At 38.4% G+C, this 27,013-nt stretch overlaps 1 protein-coding gene across 1 annotated transcript in view; it reads left to right on the top strand.

The window, feature by feature from the left end:
* The window catches only part of sorcs2 (sortilin-related VPS10 domain containing receptor 2), a 1,110,734-nt gene that overhangs the window by 1,071,243 nt on the left and 12,478 nt on the right, over positions 1 to 27,013 (top strand). The window contains exons 17-23 of the mRNA XM_039751427.1: positions 1,535 to 1,663; positions 16,568 to 16,739; positions 17,640 to 17,826; positions 19,942 to 20,075; positions 21,207 to 21,330; positions 24,979 to 25,091; positions 26,820 to 26,945. Of these exons, the coding sequence (XP_039607361.1) occupies positions 1,535 to 1,663; positions 16,568 to 16,739; positions 17,640 to 17,826; positions 19,942 to 20,075; positions 21,207 to 21,330; positions 24,979 to 25,091; positions 26,820 to 26,945 (985 nt within the window). The remainder of the gene's footprint in view (positions 1 to 1,534; positions 1,664 to 16,567; positions 16,740 to 17,639; positions 17,827 to 19,941; positions 20,076 to 21,206; positions 21,331 to 24,978; positions 25,092 to 26,819; positions 26,946 to 27,013) is intronic.

The following is a 27,013-nucleotide window of genomic DNA, read 5'->3' as shown; positions in this document are numbered from 1 at the left end:
AAGATTTGCAATACACATCAGGCATTTACAAGTATATATAAGTAGGAACACAGAAAGTAGCAGGCAGGAACTCACATCTGTATTATTGCTTTGAATGTAAGATAACATTTGTGGCCTGCAGGGGGTACTCAGCTCTTTAACACCCAACACAGAAAGACACAAACACAGGGTCAGTACCACACAAGGCTTTTATTTCACTGTGGGAAACCCTTCCCAATTGTTTTCCACCTGCACAGCACACTTACAGAAGCACAAAGCAGCATAGTCTGCAGCCGTTTGTCTTTGTCTTCTCTGTCTTGTATTTTCTTCCCCCTCTCTTTCTCTCTGCCTGATTCACTCTGTCACCAACACTTTAATGATGACTCAATAAATTCTCAGATGATTCTGCACTTATGGGGTTTATTGATAAAGGGGAAGAGATGGAGTATAGGAGTCAGGTGGAGAACTTTGTTTCTTGATGCAAAGATAATTTTCTGCATCTTAACATCAGAAAAATCCTGGAACTGTTTATTGACTTTCACTGCAACAAAAAGCCTTTATGTCCAGTCAATATTCAGAGATTGGATGTAAAGATGATTTGCTACTACACGTACTTGGGGTCCACATTAATGACAGGTTGGACTGGTCTTGTAACACAGAGGAACTATATAAGAAAGGGAAGAGCAGACTGAATTCCTTTAATGTGGGTACTGACATTCTTCATATCTTCTACAACTTTGTCATGACCAGTGTGATTTTCTATGCTGTAGTGTGCTGGGCTGGTAACATCACTTCAAGAGAAACCCACCGAATTAACAAGTGAATTAAGAGTCCGGGCTCAGTTATGGGCTACACTTTAGCCCCCATATAAGTAGTAGCAAAGGAGAAAATTAAAACAAAACTGAGTGCCATTATGAACAATGCTGCACATGATCTCGCTGACACAATAACACTGAGGACTTTCAGCCAACAATGTGTCAAGAAACACTACTGAGGCTCCTTTATACCAACAGCAATACACCTACATAAAACCAAACTGTGACTATAAAGTCAGATGTTTTCTTTCTTTTTTAACTTTGTAGTCATTCTGATGTGTATTCAGACCATAGTGTATGTGTTGGCATTATATAGGCACCTGACCCGACACAGGTGGACACGGAGGCACGTATAAAAACCAAAAAACATTTATTGTTCTTCACCTGTGGGGTATGTCTCCCCTGTAATCCCCACAGGCACAACACTGTCCTAAGTATACAAATAAGCACTTCAAACACAGCACACTCCTCTGTTCTGGCATCACCACTCCTCTTCCAAGCTTCGTCCTCACCCACCCGCCCCGGCCACCCGTCACAATGTATATATATTTATTTATATGTTATATTTATTTATTTAAAGAGCTTCTGTAAAAAGCCAAATGTCCTATCTTATGTTGACATTAAATACAGTACATGTCAGAATCAGTTTGGATGTCAAATAGGAATCGAATTAAATATAATGCAATAAAACAATAAATTAAAATCAAACTCAAAGTTCTCTCTCCCTCTTTTTGATGTAGTGACTATGGATTTGAGCGTGCGGCCAGCCTTAAGGCTGAAGGAGATCGATGCTTTGCTGACTTCTGGCATGACCCTGATTCTCCTCCTGATGATTGTGTGATTGGCCAGAGCTATGCATCAAGCACAGGGTGAGTATGAGATGCAATATTTACACTGGTCAGTACAAAGCTAAAAGTCACAGATACTCAAAGTCATTCAGTGTAATCCATTTTTTGACTAATTTTTACAATAAGCCAATTATTATCCTCTTTAAGACAGGGTTTGCTCTGAAAGCAAAAAGTCAACATGCAAACATAGACACTCAGCTTCTGGGTGGCCTCTTAAAAGTAAAATTGTTACAACTCAAAGAAAACCTTTTAAGGCTCAAGAAATAACAAAGTACATGCTACTTGTGCGGAAGTCAGGAAAAGTCTGAAATAATTGGTGACAAGGTAATGTGGACACGGTCAAATTACTTAACATATGTATAAATATACAATGGAACTGAACTCCATCTTGCCAGAGACATGAAAAAATAATAAAGTGAATAGCTAGCGTTCTTTCACCTTGGGTGGCAACTGACTTGCTGGCAAGTTAATTGGCTAAATATATCATCAAACTGTGCTCATTAATCTAGCCACAAATGTCTGCAGGATTACAGTTGGAAATATCATAAAAATGATTTAGTTACAATGTTTTACAAATACATTTTTTTTATATAGATAGATAGAAAAAAAATTACTTAAATTAATAAACAGCCTAAAAATTATTTTATGTTTGGCCATCTGTGGTGGGCTGGCACCCTGCCTGGGATTTGTTCCTGCGTTGCGCCCTGTGTTGGCTGGGACTGTCTCCAGCAGACCCCCGTGACCCTCTGTTAGGATATAGTGAGTTGGAAAATGACTGACTGACTGTTTGGCCATGACACTGTCACCTGAATCTGAATTTAAGAATGTTTTTAACATTCAGTCCTCAAGGAAAGTAGTAAATAATAAAATATGCAAAACCCAATCCCACGGAAACAAAAGAAAAATTGACAGCTCCATCATTTTCTTAGCTACCTTAGCTATCTTAAGCTAGAAGCAAATAAAAGCCTCAAGAACCGCATGACATTGTGATGTAGATTTATGAAGAGAATTCTGTCCATCCTTTCATCTTCTGAGCCTGCTATAGTACATCCAATGCATGGTCACGTTAAGATGAAATCTGCCCTGGCAGCATCTGATATAAGGTAGGAATCAATGTCTGAATGGTATTCCAGTCATACACCCACATCCAAAACAGACCAATTTACAGTCACCCTGTACCGCTCCTCGAGACCTTTTTTCCACCCCAGGATGGCACGATAATAATAAATACTACCAATCCCTAGAGTGGCAGTAAAAGCAGAATAAACTAATAAGTGATCCAGTAAAGGAGAGACCAACACTTACAGCAGCGTTTCTCAACCTTTAAGTATTTGCAACCCAAGTTTTCATAACAGTTTTAATCGTGCCCCCCCCCCTAAGATTTATTTGAAATGTAGATGCATATTTTATTATACCCACTTAACTTTTATCGACATTTATCTAACTCTATATTTATTGTTCTAGTGTCAGAATGTAGTTTAAGTTAATTTGTTTTGGTTTCAACAGATGTTTTTTATCATATTTTTGTTTCTTGTTTTGTTTTTTTCACATCTTTGCGCCCTAGGGGGGCCCGCCCCACAGGTTGAGAACCACTGACTTACAGTATTTATTATTAGCCACACAACATTCACAGTGCACAGAACTAAATCTAAGACTGTAAAGAAAATTGTTATTATATGTAAATATAGAAAATATGCACAACAATAAATCAACTATTTACAAAATTCTGCTCTGCAGTGCACCCCACATGCACAAATTGCAATACATTTACATTTATTTGGTTGACACTTTTACCAAGGTAACATTTATCATACAATTGGTTACATTCCTTTTGGTTTTCCAATTGGAGCACAGGCAGGTCTAGTGACTTGCTTAGGGTCAGACATTGTCAATAATGGGATATGGACCTACAGCTGGAGGGTTTAAAGTCCAAGGCCTTAACTAATACACCACACTGCCTGCTACAACCCACTCACTAAATAAATCACTAATACACCAATAGCAATTATAAAATTGAGTAACACTTAAAACAATTATCCTCGAAATGTCCATCGACTGATAACAACATGTTTGCCTCTTAATTTTCTTTACTTTGGAAGATTAGCCAACCCATACTTGAGTCTAGCAGAAATAGAAACCCACTGTCACTTCTAACAGGTAAACCAGCCCTCTCCCAAGTTCATTATTGAAAGAGAAGGGTTCCCAATGCATCCATATGCTTTTCTTCTTTTGTGAAAATGAACCCAGGTTCATCTAATGGCTTCCTGTAGGTGGTGTATTTTCTTGAATGCCATCAACTTCCTTTGCTCTCTCTCTCTGGCGCTGTTGTCTTTTTCTTACATAACCCTTTTATCCTTTTTAGGCAGGCGTGGTCAGCCCCCTCCACCTTTTCGACTCTAACTGGGCTTCTGAGCCAGATGCCCCTTCCAAGGTAGTCCACAGGTTTGCACTTCCACTTCAGAATGATTTATAGGTGACTTAAAGAAACAATTAAATGTATGAACAGACACTGACACCAAATGACATGACAAGTGTTACACAGACACTGTTCCAGGGATGAAACCCATGCAATAACCTTGGAGTGAAAGGCAGAACTGTAGACAACAGGTAACTGTGGCTATCAAGATTAGAACATTAGAACACTCTAGATAAGCACAGGCCATTCAGCCCAACACATCTTGCCAGTCCTATCCACTTAAGTTTTTCTAATAAAACATCATGTCTAGTTTTGAAAGAACCCAAAATCTTACTGTCTGCCACTATTATTGTCTTGCCTATGGTTCTCTGTGTAAAGAAAAACTTCCTAATGTTTGTGTGAAATTTACCACAGTTTCAAACTGTGTTCCCATGTTCTTGATGAACTCATTTTAAAATAACAGTCTCAATCTGCTGTACTAATTCCCTTCATAATTTTAAACACTTCGATCATGTCTCTTCTTAATCTTCTTTTGCTTAATCTAAAAAGGCTTGGCTCTTTAAATCTTTCTTCCCTGTAGCCCTGGAATCATCCAAATTGCTCTTCTCTGGACCTTTTCTAATGCTGCTATGTCCTTTGTGTAGCCTGGAGACCAAAACTGCACACAGTACTCAAGATTATGTCTCACCAGTGCATTATAAAGGTTGAGCATAACCTCCTTGGACTTGTACTCCACAGATCGTGCTATATAATCTAACATTCTGTTTGCCTTCTTAATGGCTTCTGAATACTGTCTGGCAGTTGATAGTATTAAGTCCACTATGACTCCTAAAACCTTCTTATAAGATGTACTCTCGATTTTTATATCTCCCATTGTGTATTCAAACCTAACATTTTTACTTCCTATGTGTAATACTTTACATTTACTGACAATAAATTTCATCTGCCACAGATCTGCCCAAGCCTGTATGCTGCCCAAGTCCTTCTGTAATGATATAACGGATTCCAAATGATCTGCTAATCCACCTATCTTGATATCATCTGCACACTTAACCAGCTTGTTACTTATATTCCTATCTAAATCATTTATATATATTTAAAATAGCAGTGTCTAGCACTGACGATTCTGGAACACCACTCTTAATATCAGCCAATTCTGATGAGGTTCCTCGCGTCATCACCCTCTACTTCCTGTGTCTGAACCAATTCTGCACCCTTCTAAAAACATCACCCTGAACTCCCACTTCTTTTAGTTTGATGCCCAACCTCTCATGTGGCACCTTATCAAATGCTTTCTGAAAGTCCAGATAAATAATATCATAAGCTCCACTTTGATTGTATCCTTTTGTTGCTTCCTCATAGAATTCCAGCATGTTAGTAAAACATGACCTCCCTATTCTGAACCCATGCCAGCTGTTCAGAAATACTCCTGTCCTTGCCATGTGCTGCTCAATTTTACCTTTAAGAATTCCTTCCATTAATTTTCATATGATGTATCTTAAACTTACTGGCCTATAATGGCTTGGATCTGCCTGGTCACCCCTTATATATAATGGGATAATATTTGCCATTTTCCAGTCTTTTGGAATCTCCACAGTGTGTAGTGACTTTCTAAAAATATGTGTCAAGGGTTTATGTATGTACTCGCTAGCTTCCTTAAGAACTCGAGGGTAAATATTATCTGGTCCTGGTGATTTGTTTGATTTCAGCCTATTTAATCTCAACAGTTCTTCTCCCTCTACAATTTCCAAATCCTTCTGTACCTCCTTAGTAGTCCTGTTTACCGCCGAGAGGTTATCCACTTTCTCACCTCAGAAAAATCCAACTTTAGAGCATCTGCTATTTCACTGTTTGTATCTTTTAATTCCCCTTTACTATTTCTGATGCATTTCACCTCCTACTTGACTGTTCTTTTACTACCAAAATACTGAAAGAATCTCTTGGGGTTGTTTTTCACCTTATCCGCTATATTTCTCTCCAACTATCTTTTAGCCTCCCTAATATCCTTCTAAATGGTTGCCCTCATGTTCTCATATGCTGTACGATTCACTTTGGAGTTATTAGTCTTAAATGCCTCATAAAGCTGTTTTTTTCCTTTGCAGTTTCTTTTTTAGTTCCCTATTAACCCACTGCGGCATTTTTTTAAAATTTCTTATTAATTCTAAATTTAGGTATGCACTTGTCCTGCATTGCGTGTAAAACATTTTTAAACCTGTTCCACTGCTCCTCGACTGTCTCCACACTTAAAAGCTTATCCCAGTCTGTCCTGCTTAGATTTTGCTGCATTCGCCCTACCAAAGTTAAACGTAACAGTTTCAGTCTTTGCATCTGAACTCTTGCAAAACAATGAGGACTGTATTATATTGTGGTCACTTGACTCTAGTGGTTTAATCACCACTTCGCCCTCAATTCTATTATGATTACAGTGATCCCGCCTTTATCGTGGGAGTTGCGTTCCAGAACCCCCGTGCGAATGATGAAAATCCGCAAAGTAAAAACCATATATTCATATGGTTATTTTTATATATTTTAAGCCCTTATAAACTCTCCCACACTCTTATAAACATTTCCCGCACAGTTATACAGCATAAACTCTTTGTATTCTCTTAAATATTAGGTAAGATTCATTGAAGTATGTAAACACACTGTTTATATACAGTAAAACTTAAATATTATTTTAAAGATATCGAGCGTCTCCGATATCACATATGTTACAGCCATTATGATAGACAGATCATTTTGGAGCCATAACGAAGGGCTTGACTATGCACAAAGATAAACACAAAAGAGCACAACAGTTAACTCTTTACACAGTGAAACACGTTGATGCTGAATGAGCGAGATGAGACTTCCTGGTTAACACAGCACATTCAAATTCGGTGCTCTGTCACTGAGCCAATCAGCACACAGGAACTTAACTGCATGTTCTGATTATATAGCTTCTCAGCCATCCGCCAATAGCGTCCCTTCTATGAAATCAACTGGGCAAACCAACTGAAGAAGCATGTACCGGAAGTAAAAAGATCCATTGTCCACAGAAACCCGCGAAGCAGTGAAAAATCTGCGTTATATATTTAGATATGCTTACATATAAAATCCGCGATATAGTGAAGCCGCGAAAGTAGAAGCATGATATAGCAAGGGATTACTGTATTACAAAATACTAAATCCAGACAGGCTTCACTCTGAGTTGGTGCTTTAATGTACTGTGTTAAAAAGCAATCACTGATTATTTCTAAAAAGTCCTGCCATTTGCAAGATTATCCCAGTTAATATGCGGACAAAGTCCCCCATGACTATAACATCCCTCTGTAAACTTGCCTTTTTAATATTACTAAAAAAATGTGTGTTGAAATTACTGTCCACATTTGGTGGTGTATAACAGTCTCCTAAAATAAGGCCTCTTTCCCTAACGCTTTCCAGGCGAAGCCACAAGTCCTCACTAAGGTGGAGTTCATTGTCCAACTGAAGAGGACTTACATTTAAATTCTGTTTCGCATAAACAGCATCCCCACCTCCTTTTCTGTTCTGTCTATTCTTCCTAAAAATGTGTATTCCTCTATGTTATACTCATCCCCATCTTTGTTATTTAGCCAGGTTTACATTATTGCTATAGTATCATAATTATGCTCTGCTACATACAACTCCAACGCACTTTTCTTATTTTTGATAGAATACATTTTTATTTTTACACTCTTGTTTTGTTTGTTCCTCCATGTATAGTTCTAAACCTGGCCTGTCCTAAACTCTTTGCCCCTCCATTCCCTATTTTAAACAATCCTCGACTAGCATACTCATACACCTCCCCAATATATTGCTGCCCTTCTGGTTCAGATGTAACCCGTTGTGGCAGAGCAGGTACCATTTGTTCCAAAAGGAGTCCCAATGATACCCCATAAACCTATACCTTTCTACCTTGCACCAAGATTTGAGCCATGTGTTAAGCCTTCTAATCTCCTCAATGTCACCTGGACTGGTGTGTGGCACAGGCAGAACTTCAGAGAAGACTACCTTCTCAGTTCTGCTTCTCAGCCTGGCACCTAACTTTTTGAATTTGGATCACAGAACTGACAGACCACCTTTATGTATGTCATTTGTTCCAACATGGACAATGACAACTGGATCCACCCCTGCTCTGGCCAAGAGCCTATCGACCCTTCAGGGAGGACCTGTTCACCTAGAAGGCAACACACCATGCAAGATTCTCTGTCTCTGAAGCAAACCTGCTCTTCAGTACCCATAATGATTGAGTTCCTAACTATCACTACCTCTCTCTTTGTAGAACTGGTTTTGAGGTGGCCTGTTGGGGCTGCTCATCCCTGCCTACCACTTCAAAATCATCAGAGACACCGTCCAGCTCCGCAAGGACCTGAAAATGGTTTAACACTTCCAGTTCTGGGGTTGATGCCGCCAGACAGTGTGCACCCTTTATCTTGCACCTTGTGACCGTGACCCACTGTCTCTACCTGTGTGGTCTGGAATCTCCTCCTGCCACCTTAGTGGTGCACACTATCTCTCTAAAGGATACCTGGGCTAGATCTGCCAATTCTCTACTACAACTCCTCCTTCAGTTCAGCAACCCTGAGCTTAAGCTGCTGGATCATCTGACATTTCCTGCAAATGTAGCCCTCTTATAAGACTGGCTTCTCCAAGCTATCGTCTAAAAAGTCAAAAAATCCAATAAGATTTGCACTGCACTGACCACATTATTAAAATTTGATTTAGGATTATTAAAACTGCCTTAACTTTTTCACTTATTTAAATAAAATTCAATGATTTAACTTAAATAGTAAAACTAAAAAATGTAATAAATGTGATTATAGAATTGCTACAACTTCTACACCCCCTTAAGCTCCTGTAATATTCTCCTTCTCAACTGCCTGCTGTTTGTCCTTCTATGTGGTTAACTTTACTTTTCTCTGTCTGTTCTCCTACCTTTGCACTCCTCTTATTTCTTAACTGTTCTACATCCGGACCACTATGAACTGTTCAATCTGAAAAAATAAATAAATAAATAAAACTTACTTAGTGAATATCTGCTGCTAGTTTATTTCTTACTGTCTTATCTGCTCCTATAGCCCCTTGTACGTGATCGGGCATCTTAACGTTGGACGCTTTCCTACACACTTTGAAGATAGCTGCTGTGGCCTTTTTAAAAACTGTTTTTATTTATTGCTATGATCTGGTGCAGGAAAGAAAACGAAAGGTAGAAGGAATAGCCAGGGAGAGATGTGAAGCGATTTTTCATTTATCCCATTATGTTTGTACTTTTTCCCTCCAAATCCCTGTAACCTTTCCTATTATTTCTTTTTAGTTGTAATATACCCTTTCTTATTTTGTTGGTCTTCTTTGTGTTCTTTTGGGTTTGGGCATCACAAGAGCAGCCCTCAGGCCCCAATATTAAATTAGTGTAATCCTGATAGAATGAGATGGGTTAAATATTGATATCTGCAATGAGAAGAATTGGGTATTTAATGTGCTGGAAATCTTTAGTCCTTAAGGGGTTTAATTCACCTCATATGCTTCTTTTTTCTGTCTTCATTATCTTACATATCACTTAAGCAGCAAATTAATTTGAAAGTAATTGTAATTATTAAATGGGATTTCTGTCCAATAAAACCAGCATGAACCTACTGCAGATCATGTACAGGAATGAACAACATTCAACAAGTTATTTAGTTTATTAAAGTACTTTATTGCACATTAAATCAGTAAGAGACCATAAAGAAATGTTATGTCTGAATTTCTCAGCTAGTAGAAAAAGTATAATACATAAACAGATCTTAACTCATTTATACACTGGATGCCTAATATTCTATTTGCTTTTACATGTTGTTCCATTTTGGGACTTTTATCTTCACTCATCTGTGGTCAGTTATAAGCCTGGGATCTTTAAATCATTGTGGTCATGGCAACAAGACACATTGCACCATTGCCATGGTCCTTCATGGGCTAGCACTCTGTTTATAATTGGTTCCACCCTCATGCTCAGTTCTGCTAGTATAGGCTTCAGCTTCAGTGACCCTGAATATGGATGAAGTGCATTCAAGTACAGGGTGGGTGGATGTTTGTTTTCTTATACAATGAGACCTTAGAACTTGCTTTGTAACAATTCAACAATTTCACTTTTCCATTCAATAATTTCTTTCATTGTCTAGATAGAGACTTTTCTTATAGTTCATTTAGCCTTTAAACTGCTTGCTTTATTTTCTTGTTTGTCATAAAACTTAATAAAGTCAGAACTCTCATTAGGCTGAAATGTCCCATCATGTATAGTCATTCATTTCCATAGTGGCTAAGTTTTTAGTGCTGCCCTCTCACAGGTCCAGCATCCTGGGTTAAGATCTTGTGCCTACTGTTGTTTATGTAAAATTTGCATGCTCTTCTCATGTCTGCTTAAATTTTACTACAGGTACTCTGTTTTTCCTCCTACATCCTCAAACTTGTGAGTGTTGGGAAATTTGGTGATTTCTAAACTGGCCCTGTGTTTATTTGTGTGTGAGAGGACCCTCCATAGAACCGGATTTCTGTCCAAGGCTGGTTTCTTGCATTGTGTCCAGTTTTGCTGAGGAAGGTTTCAGCCCACCCGCAGTTTTGAACTGGATTAAATAGGATTGCAGAATGTTACACTAGCTGTGTAAGCCTGTGCTGTAAAAAGCCTGGGCTCCTAGAAACTATTGAAATCGTCAGAAAAAAAAATTGAAATGCGGAGATGTGAGGTAATTGAAAGTAACTACTCTGGGCAAGGGTTGAGGATCTATCTCTGATGATGTCCCACTGGCCCAGTTAAGTAGGCACTCATGATATTATTTTCATTGTTCACACAGGCTTTACATTAGATGTCATACACCTTAAAAAACTTCACGGTAATAGACATTCTGTAAAAAAACTTGTTGCAATCTTTAATCAACTTGCAACAATTTTTACTTTGCATTTGTCTCACTGTGGAGAATGCCACATATAACTGTTCACACCCAAAAACTGGTTCCAGCAATAAATAAATTCCAATTTGATCCAATGTTTGACCTTGTAACTTATTAATAGTCCTTGGAAAGACTGGTTTTATGGGAAACTGTTGCCATTTCAATCTGAAAGGCAATCCAGTTTCAGATAGACATAAATCGATTCAAGGAATCAACACTGTATCACCTCCAGCTGATCAAGTAAGAACTTCCCCTTGAATTACATTTTGTTTCACATCTGTAATAACAAAGCAAGTTCTGTAAAACAGTCTACACTTCGTATTTAGGTTTCAAAGGAGCATGATAATACATCCTGCTTTTAACATAAAACTATGATTTGGCATTCCGGACTGTGTAATGCTGTTCAAAAATTCCACAGGAAAGTTGTGTCTTTCCTGGTCATCATCAGTTACAATGGAGTCAACACTTTTTGACAACAGCCAATGCCTCTTAAACATCTTTGATTGACAGGTGACGCTTTCAGTAGTGGACACTTTGATGTTTATGAATGTTTAAACTTTCAAAATCTGGATGTGAAGTTCTCGATGAAACCGGCTGTATGCTTACAACGCTTGACAGATGTCGAATGTCACTTCAACACAAGTCCTGCAAATACTGTCGTAATTGAAACAAACCATGAAACTCAAACCGATTATGACAGCAGCAATCCAAGCTGTGAGATTTGAACCAAGATTACTGTTCAAATGGCCAACTGTACGTTGAATGCTCAAGAGTAAGCTCAGCGCACAGCTTGGTCATATTACAACCGGAGGGCCAAACTGACAATGTGGTATACAAAGAGATCCTTAACAAATAATTATTGGTATACTGTATTTCCTCTCAGTTTAAAAAGGTTTAATTTTCTTCTTAATAAAAATTTTAAGGCAGTACTTCGTTGCTGCAAAGCGTGGGTATTTTGCTAGTGTAATATATTCCCCCACAAAGTCTAACACCCCGAAGATATTATTATCATTGGAGGCAGAAAAAGCATTTGATATGGTTGAATGGAACTATCTTTTCACTAAATTGGAGAAATTTGGGTATGGCACAAACATTTCTGCATGGATCAAACTACAAACAATCAGGATTAAATCACTCAGAGACCGATACACAGACAACATCTTCACATCCTGCGAACAATTACACTACAAATTTAACTTTCCAGCAACAACATTTTGCTAAACAAAGCCTGCCCAGTTTTCCTCACCTCCCACCTACTTCTATTCCAGAAAAAATATTGATCAGTCTGGTGGATTCAGACAGCATTTCTTTAATATATAAAAACATTTAAAATTTTGGTCATTTGTAAATCCTGCCTGAAAGCCTATCTTTTAGCCTTAGCATTTTAAATAATGGATGGTTTATTCACCAACCACAACACAAGCACAGGTACAAACACAATCTCTCCACTGTTCACCTCTCCTCTATTCCTCTTACTACCGCACTGCCCTCCTCCAGTCAAGTGCTGCTTTCCTTCCTCCCAGATCTGACTCGCCTCAATAAGGGAGTGCTGTCCCTTTTATTAAGGACCCAGGAGTACTTCCAGGGGAAATCCCATAAATTGTAGAGTGCATCTCCCTGCAGCACCCCCTTACAGCATCCATGGACCTCAGCAGGGCTGTTGTGCCAGATTACAGCTCTCGGCATTCCCTGCTGGTTCCCGAATAGGTGCCAATATAGAGAGCTGCTGCCACCTATCCTCTGGGAGACATAAATATCACTCTGCAACAGTCCTTCCTGTCCTCTTCTTTTATCCCGGCCAAAGAAGGTACTGCAATCATGTCTGGCTAGGACACCTGTCCATTTGCCTGAAGCCTCCCATCTGGGTAGGGAAACTTCTCCAGCTAGGATGTCCATCCGTCCCTTAGGGCAGCCTTGTCCGGGTGTGACCTTCTTCCATCTCCTGGCCGGGATGCCTTCTGTAGTCTCGGGGCCTCCCTAAGGGATCTTCCCAACTGCTGGGATACCTGTCCATCCCGTATGCCTCCTTCAATATATATATATACCAGTAACGGTGTACTGCACGATAAAGTTCAGTGAATACACTTAACTTATCATTTTCATACTCTGTCTCTGTTTAGCATTCATTTGCTCAGAGGTTGATGCACTTGCTGCTTCCTGAGCAGCATTTCTTTTCTCCACCCTAGCAGCCTGCTTCTTTTCTTCTTTCGTTGCCATCTTTTTGCATTAAAACTGATTAAGTCAGTGTTTGTGTTGCAATTACTTGGTACACTTTCTTTAATTTTTCACTTAAGCTGGCACTTAAGTCATCAATCTGGATCAAGAATAATTTAAGATATCAAGAGATCAGGGAAGGCGATAGGGAATAAAAACGGCACCCATACACATTTGGTGCACGGCCGCCCTGCTGGCCTCTGCCGAGAGTTGATTCTACACTAAAATAAAATAAAAATAAAAAGAGGAATAACCTGGGAAGTCAATCATCACCCCGAAAGCAGATAGTAGACATCACGTAGTATATGTGTACCAAATTTCAGGTCAACAAGTTAAATGGTTTGCAAGCTACAGGTGATTTGAAATCCTGGATAGACAAACAAACAGCCACAGTAGCGTATTATATATAAAGATATATGAAGGTGTATTTATGGAAACTGTACAGCACTTTGGTTGACTTCTGTTGTTTAAAATCTTCTCTATAAATAAAACTGAATTGACCTCACTTCAAATCTCTATAATTTTAGACATGTCTATCGTCTCACTAGGGTAAAACATATAAATTGTTCTATCTTCCTTTATATGTCATCCACAGATATCTCAGAATTAAACTGGGCTTTCTCCAGCATTGTCATGTCCTTTATTATAAGGAGCAAAACCACACACAAGGTTCCAAAAATTGGCTTTCCAAAAACACAATACAACTTAAAATAGTGAATTATGTAAAATTTCATCTTATGAAGTGCCATTTGACTTTTGAGGTCCAGACTTCCCATTGTTTGATCAAGTGCCACATACAAAGTGAAGAATCCACATTCATTTGATAGGACCATCCCTTTATTTTTTGATATTTTTATTCTTTCACCTTATGTAGCAGTTAGTTCATCAAAATGTTTTCAGCTCATATCTTGAAAGACACAAAAAAATTCCTGAGAAGACAGTAAAGAATGGTTATCATCCTGCTTGCTCTGTGGCATTGAACCTGCATAGCCTACCTTGTCAACCTTCTTCATTTTTCTGGCACTCTGTGAGGGGCTGCTGTGCAGACCCCTACTCTGATGAGTGTCACTTATAGAGAAGTGCTGAAAAGCAGCAGGCAGCAAAGTCAGTGGTAAAAGGGAAGTACAAATTGCAAAAGAGGTTCACTGTCTGGAAAAGTGGAAGCACAATTTATCATCCTGTCTTGTCCTTAAATATTCAGACATTTTGTATTTACTATTTTAATGGAAGAAAAACAGAGGGGTTGTATTTAAAAGTTATTTTAGTAGTATACCACTTGATGAGGATGATCAACTTTAATTTTTCAAGTTCACGGATTGCTAAGAAACACAATCAAGTACAAATATTACTTTGGAAGTTCTCCTCAAATTTCATTTTTTTTCATTAATGTTTAGTGAATTACTGGAACTGAATGTCAAATGCAAATGTATTTTTTACTCAGTTTGTGTTTTTAAATTTGAAGAATTTTATCTTAAACCATATGTTGATGTAAAGTAGCTGGACATTTACTTTGAAGATCTATTTCGAATAGGCTTGAAGTGTTTCCTTTAAAGTGGGTGGCACAGTAATATTGCTTCATGGATCCTGTGTCTCCAGTTCAAGTCCTTAGGCCAGTTGTTGTCTATGTGGAGTTTGCATGTTCACTTTGTGAATGTCTGGTGTTTCTACAGGTACTCAAGCTTCTCTCCCATATCCAAATGATGTGTGTGTATGTGTGTTAGGTGCACTGGTCATTCTGAATTGGCCTGGTATGAATGTGGGTGTATACGTGACTGGGCCCTCCAATGGGCTGGCATCACACCCATTGTTGGCTCCTGCCTTGTACCCATTGCTGCCCAGGATAGGGTCAGGCCCTCATGACCATCATTTGGATTAAGTGGTTCTGAGAAAGTTAGAGTACATTAAATGATGCTATATTCATTTGCCACATATCCATTAGAGTATTCATTTAGGTTGTTCTTTCATGGGGATTGTTTATGATCTTCAGGTGAAGCTTGCTTAATCTATACTAATAAAAGGCAAATATTACTGACTCACTCATCACGAAATCTCCCAAACCATGAGGACTTGGGACTTGAAATTTGGAAAGTAGGTTACCCTTGGCCCATAGGTGCTCGCTAAGAAACGGTTTTAAAAATTTTGTGGTCCAAGCGCATTCTGTCTGTATGTCTGTCTGCTTTTCACTTAACGGATTTAGATCTGGTTGTTTTCTATAATTTGCTTGAACTTTGATTTTGCAATTTCTCTCATCGTGCTAAGTACCATAGTTCACTTGCGGTACCGATGTATTTATGCAAATCCAACAGAGTGGCTGTGGGCCGAGAGCAGGGGGGCGCGGCCTTCCTCATTCCCTCGCCATCCTCAGTTCGAATTAGTCTACGTCTCGCCATATGTTGGAGTGCACCTTGCCTCTGCTTAGCTAGAGATACCTGTTTGTTCAATAGACATTATCATCTACAGATTATTAAGGAGTAACGTTTGACGTTTTTGAGAGAGAGATCACAGCTCCATGTGTTTTAGAGGGTAGCTGCTGATTGCCAGAGATATCACAGGCATGTTCTTTTCTTCCCACACGGGGAACGCTTTCCCATCACAGCTGAACACGATCAGATACAGTGCCAAAGTTTACTATGTCGGCGAAACCACAGTGTATAGCTAGTAAAAGCATAATTGATTTAACAATGTTACTAACAATTGCAAATTCCCCAACTTGATAGTTATATTTTTATTCAAATTAGCATAGACAAAAGAACACTATGTCCTCAGTTTTTAAATGATTTCAATTGGTTCAGTTCAGAATGTCCAATTATCCAAGAATGTACATCCTTGGCATGTGAGGAGAGGTTGTGGTGTCCAGAGTGGAATGCATGATACGTGGACAAGTGGTTGGGGCAGAAATTTAAATGAGATCCCTGTAGCTGTAAGGCAGAAGCACTAACTCAACCAACCACCTCACTACTTTTAATTCTGAGTTCATTCAGATTTCTTTTAGTATGGCCACTATTCTTTTACTATCTGATTGTTCAGTCAATTTCCCTTTTTATACATGAAAAATGTTTAGAAAAACATTTTAACTAAACATCTTTTTCGAAGAAGAGACACATTTTGATGGCTTCATGTGATCATCCTCATGGTATTATGTCTGAAGAATGGAAGAATCAAAATGTTGGCTAGAATCTCTGTGACTGGAAAAATATTGTTTCTCACTTACTGCACCACTCATTCTTGAAGAGAATACAGTATATAAATCGAAATCACCGGCAACAGATGAAATAAGAAAACAGAAGTCATTGCAACTGTTGAGTTGTGTGATTTTATATTCATTTCAAAATGGTATCTTTGATGCTAATTGTTCGTTTTTCCTTTACACAGATACAGGAAAGTCGTGTCTAATATTTGTGAAGGAGGAGTTAATAAGCAGCAAAGCTCTAAGCAGCACACTTGTCCTCTGCTGCCCCCTAGAGGTCTGCAGCTTGGCATCAAAGGAGAAACGCTGGCAGTGGGGCCCAGCGATGACATCACATTTATTGTTCGTCAAGAGCAGGTAACACCACACCTTCACTGTAAAACAAGGGCTCTGTTCTGGTAATGTAGACTACAATAATGACTACAAGAATGAATATAACGTTAACTAAAAATATTTTTACAACTAAATATCAGATTAATTTAAAGAACTAGTCATTTAATCATAGTACTTGTACTGTATCACAGATTGAACAGAAAAATACAAGACATTTTTCATGAGTATTGGCTTTTTTAATTAGAAACTCAGAACAATTCTGATTTTGATTAAAGTACATATTAAATAAAAAATAGAGTAGCCTTTACATTCTTCTCCCTCTTCCAGAACCTGATTTCCAACTTCTTAGGTACTAAAGCTGACCTGTAATAAAACAAATTCAAATCATGTAAAGTCTACTTGATTCAGAGAATGATAAGCAAATCTGGGCCATTGACAGAGAAAGCACGCTGGCTGGGGAGTCTGTAGAACTCGGCGTCACTACATCATAGTTATTGATCTTTGCCTGGGGACTAAGAATTTGAATCTTTAAGGAAACGGGCTAAGGTCATGTTTGGAGAGATTTTGAAATGATCCCTACTGACATTGATTGGAATTTTGAAGATGCTGTCCAGTAATATTGTCTCGGAGACTTTCAGATTGTTGTACTAAACTCAAAGTCAGGAGCATTGGTTAAGTGAACTCTGCAGAATTGAATCTTGCCTGCTTGGTGCACTGATCTTTCTTCCACTTATTTTAATATCTGCTTTTTTGTGAATAAGGGATTTGGTATTTTTTAAAATTTGGGTGACAAAATGAATCCTTTTCCTGCATCCAATGTAATCACATTTCTTGACCTGTGTATAAAGGTTATTGTGCGTCTTAATTTGATTTTAATTTTATGGTTATGTTGTTTACATTTTTCACTCATCTACTAATTTAAAGGGGGACACCCTGAACACCAAATATCAGGTGGACCTTGGTGATGGATTTCGGGCAATTTATGTAAACCTAACAGTGACAGATGAGCCTATTCAACATCGATATGAAAAGCCGGGTATCTACCGAGTCACAGTCAAAGCAGAGAACGTAGCAGGTCATGATGAAGCAGTAGTCTACATTCAGGTTAACCGTGAGTATGAAGAACTATTTACATTTTACTGTTGGGCTTTTGATAGCAGTACTTGTTGGGTCACTTTATAGGCTACCTACCATGAGTGACAGTCAGCAAGGGCACCGACCCAAAGAAAAACTAACCTCTATTTATGTATTTATCTTTTATAATGTTGAATTGTTGAATATAGCTTGTAAATGTCATTTGTTTTGAAAGCAGAATCACAGTTAAGAATTTATCAAGAATGTGCATCGTTTTGAACATTACATGATATGATGAAATAAACAGATGTAGGGAATCCTAAGTATCGGAAATCACAGTTGCTGACTTGAGGTAGATTGCCCTGTCAATGAAAGCCGAACAATGTCTTAATGTCTCATGCGTCAACTGTGAACACCAGATAGTCAAATTCAGCCAATTTACTTCTTATCAAAAACAGAAGAAGTGTTATCAAGAACCATCAGATCTATACAATTTGGCTCAAAATATTTCTTTTGAGTTGACTTGCAGATTTAATTCATGAGTTTATAAACAGTTTAAATGATTGACAGTGAGTACAGTTAGGGAAAATTCTCAAACGATAAAGAATAGTTGTGAGTCACCGTTACAAATGAATCCAAAGATGGACATGCTTTGTACACCAGGATGAAGCAGCCCTGCCATGTGAATAATTGCATTCTGTATGGCAAGACTGACCGATCCAAACAGAATAGCGTCTTTATGTCAGTTTTGTTCATTCACGTAACACAATCAAGGAAGCATTTTAATTATACCAATCAGAGAACAGATAAACGGTGTAATCTTCAAACATCCCTATGCTATACTTTATCTAAATGTCCCAAAATGTTAAACAGTTTAAAAGTCTGGAATAAATATTTGACTAATAGAAAAAAGACTTCTTATATGATATGATTATTAAAGAACAAGATAAAAAGGTTAAATATTATATTGTCTGATTTCTATAGTGATGTGCTGGTAGACATAGTTCAGAATGGCCTAGTTTAACAGGCTGACACAGTTTCAAGTATACAGTAACTCTTTCCCCTTACAGTAATTACTTATGGGCATAAACACATCACTGTAATTTTGACCATTGCTTTTTAATGCCATTCATAATAAAGTGTGTCAACTTTCTGGACCAACCCTTAACTTCAGCTATTTTTTCAGAAGGCATTAGATTTAAGAAATACTTAAAACACTTAAAATGACAGCGCGGTACATTTGATATATGTTCATAAAGTGCAATCAGTAATAGTATATGGACTAGGCATAACCCAGTGTTTTGTTCAGCCGCACTTGTGCGTTTAATGATGATGAGTCTGTCAGAATGTAGTCGTCACAATCTGTGGATCTTAATGTCAGTGTGCATTATCATCACTTATGAACACATGGATCATCTTTTTCCATATCTTTCTGTCCTTTGCATCTTGTTCTGTTACACCCATCACCTGCATGTCCTCTCTCACCACATCCATAAACCTCCTATTAGGCCTTCCTCTTATCCTCTTCCCTGGCAGCTCTATCCTTAGCATCCTTCTCACAAAATACTCAGCATCTCTCCTCTGCACATGTCCAAGCCAATGCAATCTCACCTCTCTGACTTTGTCTCCCAACCGTCCAACCTGAGCTGACCCTCTAATGAACTCATTTCTAATCCTTTCCATCCTCGTCACACCCAGTGCAAATCTTAACATCTTTAACTCTGCCACCTCCAGCTCTGTCTCCTGCTTTAATCTTCCATTGGACTGATTCAGTATCTTCTGGACGATTTCCATAGAACACAACACAGACAGGATCCATTCAGTAGAACAGAAAACAAGTGTTTATCGAATATTTATTTTCATTATTTAAGTAATAAAAGTGCTGTGTTGGTACACAATTAGTCATTACTTATAATAAACCTTGAGCAACACATAAAGGCAACTTAGTCTTGTTGAGACTCAGATTGACAATATGTGCTGCTTGACTGTGTGACCATTTTAACATGTAAGATGCCTTTTAATGTGAATTATTCTAGAATTTCACAGTATTCTCTTTCAATGTAGTAAACTTGATGAGTCAACATAAGCCTACTGCTAAGATATACAATTTGAAAAGTGTGTAATTCTTTCATTTGTATTTCTTGGGGTTAAGCTCCCCTTCAGGAGGTTCATTTAGAAGTGGTGCCTGTCGCTGGGAGGAATCAGGAGGTTAACCTCACGGCTGTGGTGCTGCCCGCGAGAAACAACCTGACTGTCTTCTACTGGTGGATTGGAAACAATCTGCAGGTAAGTTGATGTTTATGCGTTAAACGTATCATTTTGGGCATCTTTTGCATCAACGGCTTGTGCTCTACTTTAGTCAGTCATAAGGATTTCTTAAAACACAGTAGTCCACCTTACATTCTGTGATTACAACTCCAAGCTGGACTTTCTCTCAACTAAAATTCCTAGTTTCAAACAGAAAACAGCATTTTCTAATGTTATTCTTGCCTAAACTTGTCAGCTTTATTAAGAGGATGTGCACCTACTTACATTAAGCTGTTAAATAACAAAATACCAATGTAACTAAAAGTGTTAGCAGTACCTTATGATGTGTATATGTAGTACATATAAAAATGAATCAAACAGGACTAACACTTGATGTCTCACAGTAATGATGGCTATAGTGGACTGGAAGAGGCATTCTAGAGCAAACCCTGACCCTAAAGGAGTCCAAAGAAACAAAAGGAAATAGATTTATTACAACAAATTATTAATAATAGCATGAGATTTATACATAAGAGGGCACAGCAACAAAATAAAACCTTGTTAAGCAATAAGCACCCTAAATGGCACATAGGATGACTCCTAAACTTTCTTCTCGCCTTTTCAGATGTATTACTTGCCTTTCTTGCCACTGGTCTTTTTTACACCTGCCAGTTGAACCCTTGTCTGCCACTACATCACAACTTCAAGCTAAATTTCTAAATAGTCAGAAAGAGGGCCAGTTGTGTTATGCACTTCTGAATTACCTCAGGGTTGTACTGGGGAAGACTAGACTGGCTGTCCTCCCCATTACCATTTTAAATACTCCAACATATTGCCATCTATTAGTATAGAGAGCTACAACATTAACTCAACCATTTCTAATCATTCATTTGGCTTGGCAACTCAGGATGCCACTGGTAGTGCCCCCCTGTCAACTATATGTGGTGATGCTACTTCCCAGTTCTGTAGTGTGATTTTGGTTTCTCAATCAACTTGTGCATAAAAATTTTACAAAGTACTAAATCGTCACTCATTCTTGGATATCAGGATCACATTGTAGGTGATTACTGTAACTGTATCTGAAATCCATATTGTAAAAATAAATGTATAATTGCAAGCTAACGATTTTTCTTATTCAGTGTTAAAGTCATTTCTTTTGCTTTTCTGCAGCCAATTCTCTCACTAGCAAACAGTTTGATCACCAAGTTTCCAGAGACTGGGGAAGTTAGTGTCACAGTTCAAGCTTCATGCGGACGATCCATGGTCCAGGATACCAAATTAGTGCGTGTTTTTGGTAAGAACATAGTTATTATGTATAAATAAATAGGTTCATATTTCTTGTTGTGTTTGTTATCTGGGCACAACAAAAAAACATGAAATGAAAAAAATGCTTTTAGGGAGCACATAGGGGATAGGCACGGGTCAAAAGCTATGTAATCTAGAAACGAATGATATAACGGATAACGAACGGATAACAGCAAAATCAAGATCCAAAAATCAAAGTTGCAATAAATGTTCCTCAAATAAAATAAATTAAGTTTATCCAATGGTTTAGATGCCAGATCATGCAGGCTGCCACACTAAATAGTATTGTCACAGGACAGACAATGGGTCATATTGCCGACAAAATGTACCTTTACTATAAACAGCAAGAATGTCATAAAATGGTGCTACAGAGTTAGCATTAAAAATAATAACAATTTCAACCAAAATAATGATGTGACGAATAACATAAAAATGAAGAATAATGTTCCCAAACCTATATTCATAGTGCCCACTTAGAGAAGTGGAGGTTGTTTCCTGAGGTATGATTCAGGATGCTTACGTGACTCAAAACAATTCAAAAATTCTTACGTTTATGTTAATTACACATCTCATTAGCTAATATTATAGAGTTGTTTACAACATGTCTACTGTAATTGGTTGACAGTTTGTTTTTATACATTTCTGACACGCTAAACGTTTGTTTTTTTAATTGCCTATTGGCTCAGTCCAGTGACAGTCAGGGTGTAGCTCATCCGTGACGTGAGTCTGTCTGGCTCAGGATGATGATTTCTTTCACAGCTCGTCACTTCCTTCCAGATGAGTCTGTTTTAGAAGCATTTGTTTTCTGCAGGACCAGTATCTGAGGGTGTTGTAATGGAACATTACAGGGTTGTGTAGCTGTCATACTCACAAGCACATAATGTCTCCCATTACACAAGTGTGGTATAGCGGGTCCACAGCCCTCTCAGCAAGAGCCAGTTGTTTTGAAATGAATAATCGCCGCACTCGTGGCTTAGTGAGGGGGCGTGGTGGCTGTAGCAGATCTCGGGGCGATCTGCGGTGTGGGCGTTTCTCACCTAGTGCACAGGTGAGGGGCTGCCCACATCCGTGATTGTTCCTGAGGCTGGTAATGTGCTGCAGCTGCTATGGCCTCCCCTCTCAATATATAGAAGCGCGAGTCGGATAGAAAAAAAAAAAGATTAAAACGAGAAAAAGAAAAGAGAAGGAAACGGAGGTTGTAGGAACAAGCAGGAAGCAGTGAGGAGAGAGAGCAAGTCGGTGCAGCAGGAAGCGAGCGAGAGTTAAGCTCGCAGCAGCTGAGTAGGCAGCCTGGGTGTTTGGCCAACACCTGGGAGTAGTAATAGTTGTGGTCGCTCCTGCAGAGTTTGCTTTGGAGGGCGGGAGTGACCGGAAGGCACAGTACTCTCTGCGAAAGGTAGCGGGAGTTGGGACTTGGGACGTGGTGTCCCCAGCATGAGAGCCTTGGCCGTTAGGGGAATGCCAAGTAGCTGTCCGGAGCAGCCGACTGGAGCCAAGGATCGGTAAGGCAACTGACAGCAGAAGCAGGCACTGAGAAGGTCAGCTGCAGAGAGAGCGTCTCGCCTGCTGTGAAGCCCAACCGGGAGAAGCAGGTGAGACGCTGGTTTGAATGAGACACCGGGCTTGTCATTGATTTTAAAGACTGCTTCCTGATGAACGTCTTAACCTCATTGTTTTAAGAAGAAGACTTTTCTATTTATTGATTTTAGCCTCCACAATTCACCTCTACTTTTATTGGATTATTTATTTATTGAACACTTTTGAATCACTGCACTATTTAATTGAACACTTTGTTTTTGTTTGTGGACTATTTTGAATGAAAGCACTTTGCACTTCATCCCCTTTGCTTTGTTGTTGCCTCACTGTCTAGCTCATCGGTAGCATTACTGACGGTGTTGGGTTCAAGGGCTCCCGAACAGTGGATGGGAGCATGGAGCAGAACCCGCTTAGTCACAACAAGGTCTCTGTGAAATGAAAATGTTTTAGCAAGCACAAACCCATGGTGTCCTCATTAGCCACAAACATAACAACAATAATGTTATTTTAAAATAGATAAGACATTTTATTTATTTGTAAGTGCCTTTCTAAACACTCAAGGACACCGAACAATAGACAAAACACAGATTATAAACAAAAGTAAAATACAAAAATTTAAAATCAGACAGAGCAATTGTAATCAAAGAGTAAAAGCAGTCTTAAACAAATGAGTTTTAAGTTTAGATTTGAAAGGTGAAAATGATTCAATATTTCTAAGTGCAGATGGTAGTGGTAAGAAAGGGGACAGTCAAGTGGATGGAGGAAGAGGATCTGAGGGTGCGGGAGGGAATGGCAACATGGAGGAGGTCGGATAGATATGGAGGGGCAAGGTTTGTGGATAGCCTTAAATGTTAGTAGAAGAATTTTGAATTGAATTCGGAACTGAACTGGAAGCCAATGAAGCTGCTGCAAAACGGGAGTGATATGGTGAATAGAGGGGGTTCTAGTAATGTTGCGGGCAGCTGAATTCTGGACGAGTTGAAGCTTATAAAGAGATTTGCGAGAAAGACCAAAGAAAAGGGAATTGCAATAATCCAGACGAGAAGTGACAAGGCTATGAACAAGGATAGCAGTGATGTGGGGAGTGAGGGAGGGGCAAATACGATTGATGTTATGCAAGTGGAAATATGCAGACCGGGAGATGTTATTGATGTGGGACTGAAAGGATAAACTACTGTCAAAGATGACACCCAGACTCTTAGCCTGTGGGATTTGTATGGGTATGCTAAGATTTATGTTTATGCCACCAATGGTTAGATGCTGCCATAAAAAAATTGTAATTACCGTATATACTCAAATATATATATATATATATATATATATATATATATATATATACAAAACCTATCATAAAATCAGACCCCAACTTATACGCCCGTTCAAAAATGCGCCACTTAACTTTTTTTATTTTTTTTAAAACATTTTCTTGCTTCCTTCAATCTCGCATTAGTTTCTCAGACACATCGAATTTTGTTGCAGCAGCACATTTACCAATTTCTTTTGCTACTTCAACAACTTTTAATTTAAAACCAGCTTCATATTTTCTTCTGATCAAACGCTCCATCACAGATAAGGGATACTCTTAGGATAAAGGTGTACGAGGGGGTGAAATACCAAAAAATACAAATCAGTGCAAACGTTGCTTTGGAATAGTTTGGGTATTACTGTGTGGTCACGTAGGCACAATACATAGAAAAGAAAAGCAGTGTGCACCGCGGCTACTCTCTCAGGTGGGCGTTAGCATATCATAATCTCTTGGACCAATAGTGTCAGTTTTCTGCATTTGACTTATACAACCGCCATTATAAAATACCGGAAATTATACAGTAAAATCAAGCACCGACTTATCCGCAGGAGAACTTAAACGCAAGTATATACCGTAATGTCATAACTGTTGGTTTCTGTGTATTTATTTCTGTTTACACATTATCTGATGTTTTTACATTCTGCTTTGTTTTGCAATTTTATTGCATGTAATTTCCTGTTTTAATTTTTGTTTTATTCATCTTTAATAGGGAATAACACACTTGGTTATAAAAGCAGAAGTAAGAATTTAAAGCAAATGAATGTTTATTAGCATCTTAAACTTACATTTTTTCAGATCAGTTTCAAGCTCTTCCTTTGAAATTCAGCAAAAACCTTGATGCCTTCAATCCAAATATCCCTGAATGGCGTGAAGACATTGGGCAAGTTGTCACTAAAGCTATAGCAAAGGTATGTGGCGCAGCTCTTCCATGGTAGTCTGGGAAGGGAAATTTTGTTTTCGGTATTTTTGGCCATCAATCAATACAACAAAAAACTGATTGGTCATAATGTTTGTACCGACACTGTTGACAACAAATGGTTTTAAGATTGATAATTGTATCTGTTCACTATAATTTGTATGCCTTTTTATTTACTATGAATGTTTCATAATAATAATACACTATATCATTAATATCATATATATATATATATGTGTGTGTGTGTGTGTATATGTATGTGTATACATCCATATGTGTATTTGTGTAAAGAAGACACACATTTAAACTTCCCCACCTATCTTTCCCACAAAATGTATACTCATCATAATCTGTATTATTTAAACTTTTTGGGGACATGTTTTGAGGTGATCCATCCCTCCCCTTCACATCAAGGTCTCAAATCAGCTTTGCAAGGTCCTGAAAATGGTTGGACGCCTCCAGCTCTGGGGTCAATGAACAGTGTGCACCTCTTGTTTTGTGGTTACATCTGATCATGAGCCACCTCATTCTACCTCTCTGGTATGGAGTCTCCTCCAGTGCCACTTTTAGGAGGTGCACTGTCTCCTTAAAGGACACCTAAGCATGATGTGCCACTTCCTTGCTACAATGCAGGCCAACTGCCTCCTCCTCAAGTTCAACAAACCTTGAGTGTGAAGTGTTGAATTAGCTGGCATCTCCCACATATGGGAATAGACTTCCAAAACGTCAGATATCATACAGGACCGATATTGTATTGACCTCTGACTTAATATAGAACTCTTTACATTTCTATTTACAATTTTTACCTAAAAGGCCCATCATTTTTAAAACCTTTGAAGTATGTACATGTTCTGAAACATCAAGCCCTTTTCAAGATCTAGTTTTAACAGGACTGTTGAGATTTTTCTCTGTTCCACATAGTTCATGGTTTACATTATCAATACTTGGTCTTCACAGTTGTCTTTGTGAAAACCTCCTCCTGACATTGACGTTATTAACCAGACCTGGAAATGTGCGAGTGAGGAGTGATGAAATGATTGATCTATTTGTCGTAAAGGACTTCCACCAAAATATTTCCACTTTTGTGTTTGTTTTAGCCTCCATTATTGCTTAATCATTAAATGATGTTATATGGTGTCTGTTTTCATTCTCCCTTAATCTTTTCAACTCCTGTATTTTGACATTGTTGATGACGCTACTCTTTCTTGGTTCCCTCTCTTCTGTCAAATTTTTTTATTGTTTTGTTTGTTGTAAAATGTTAGAAATCCCTTACTCTTGGGTTTGCCCCTTTCTGAAGTGGGTGCTGTTTTTATCATCCCCCAATACATTTAGTAATCATGGCGCTATAAGGTGTTGGCTCAATAGTCTTCCTCTATCCCTTTGTAAACTTAGGCGTGTAGTCTATGACTCTTTCATTATTGCTGCAACAGATTTCACATTTTCTGGGCCAGTTTCAGGTTAAGGGGGCTGAAACCCATTCTGAACATCATAGGACAGGAGTCAACCAGTGAATAATATTAGTCCATTGCATCAGTTAATGTATCTCTCATGTCTTTTGGATGTAGGAGAAACCCAGTTAAAAAAAAATAAATCCTAGAAGACAGCCTAAAGAAAATGTGTGAACTTCACACCGAATTGAGTGGACTGGGATTTGAACCCAGGACTCTAGCTGTGTGAGAGAGCAGTTCTAATCACTGCACACTATTGATATCTTTTCCAGATAACCGACATCACATTGGATGATTTAGTAACTGTTGTGAAGCCCGGCCTCCCAACAACTGCAGATTTATATGTGCTTCCTCCTGAAAGTACACCAAAGAAGAAAAGAAGTCTGTCCACTGATAAGGTAATATGTTAGTATTGTCCTGTGAAGACAATGAGTACGTTACAGCAGATCATTGCTTTATACTAATC

This window comes from Polypterus senegalus, chromosome 4, assembly GCF_016835505.1.
Source record: "Polypterus senegalus isolate Bchr_013 chromosome 4, ASM1683550v1, whole genome shotgun sequence".
NCBI classification, from domain to species: Eukaryota; Metazoa; Chordata; class Cladistia; order Polypteriformes; family Polypteridae; genus Polypterus; species Polypterus senegalus.
This window is presented reverse-complemented; position numbering and strand designations above follow the sequence as displayed.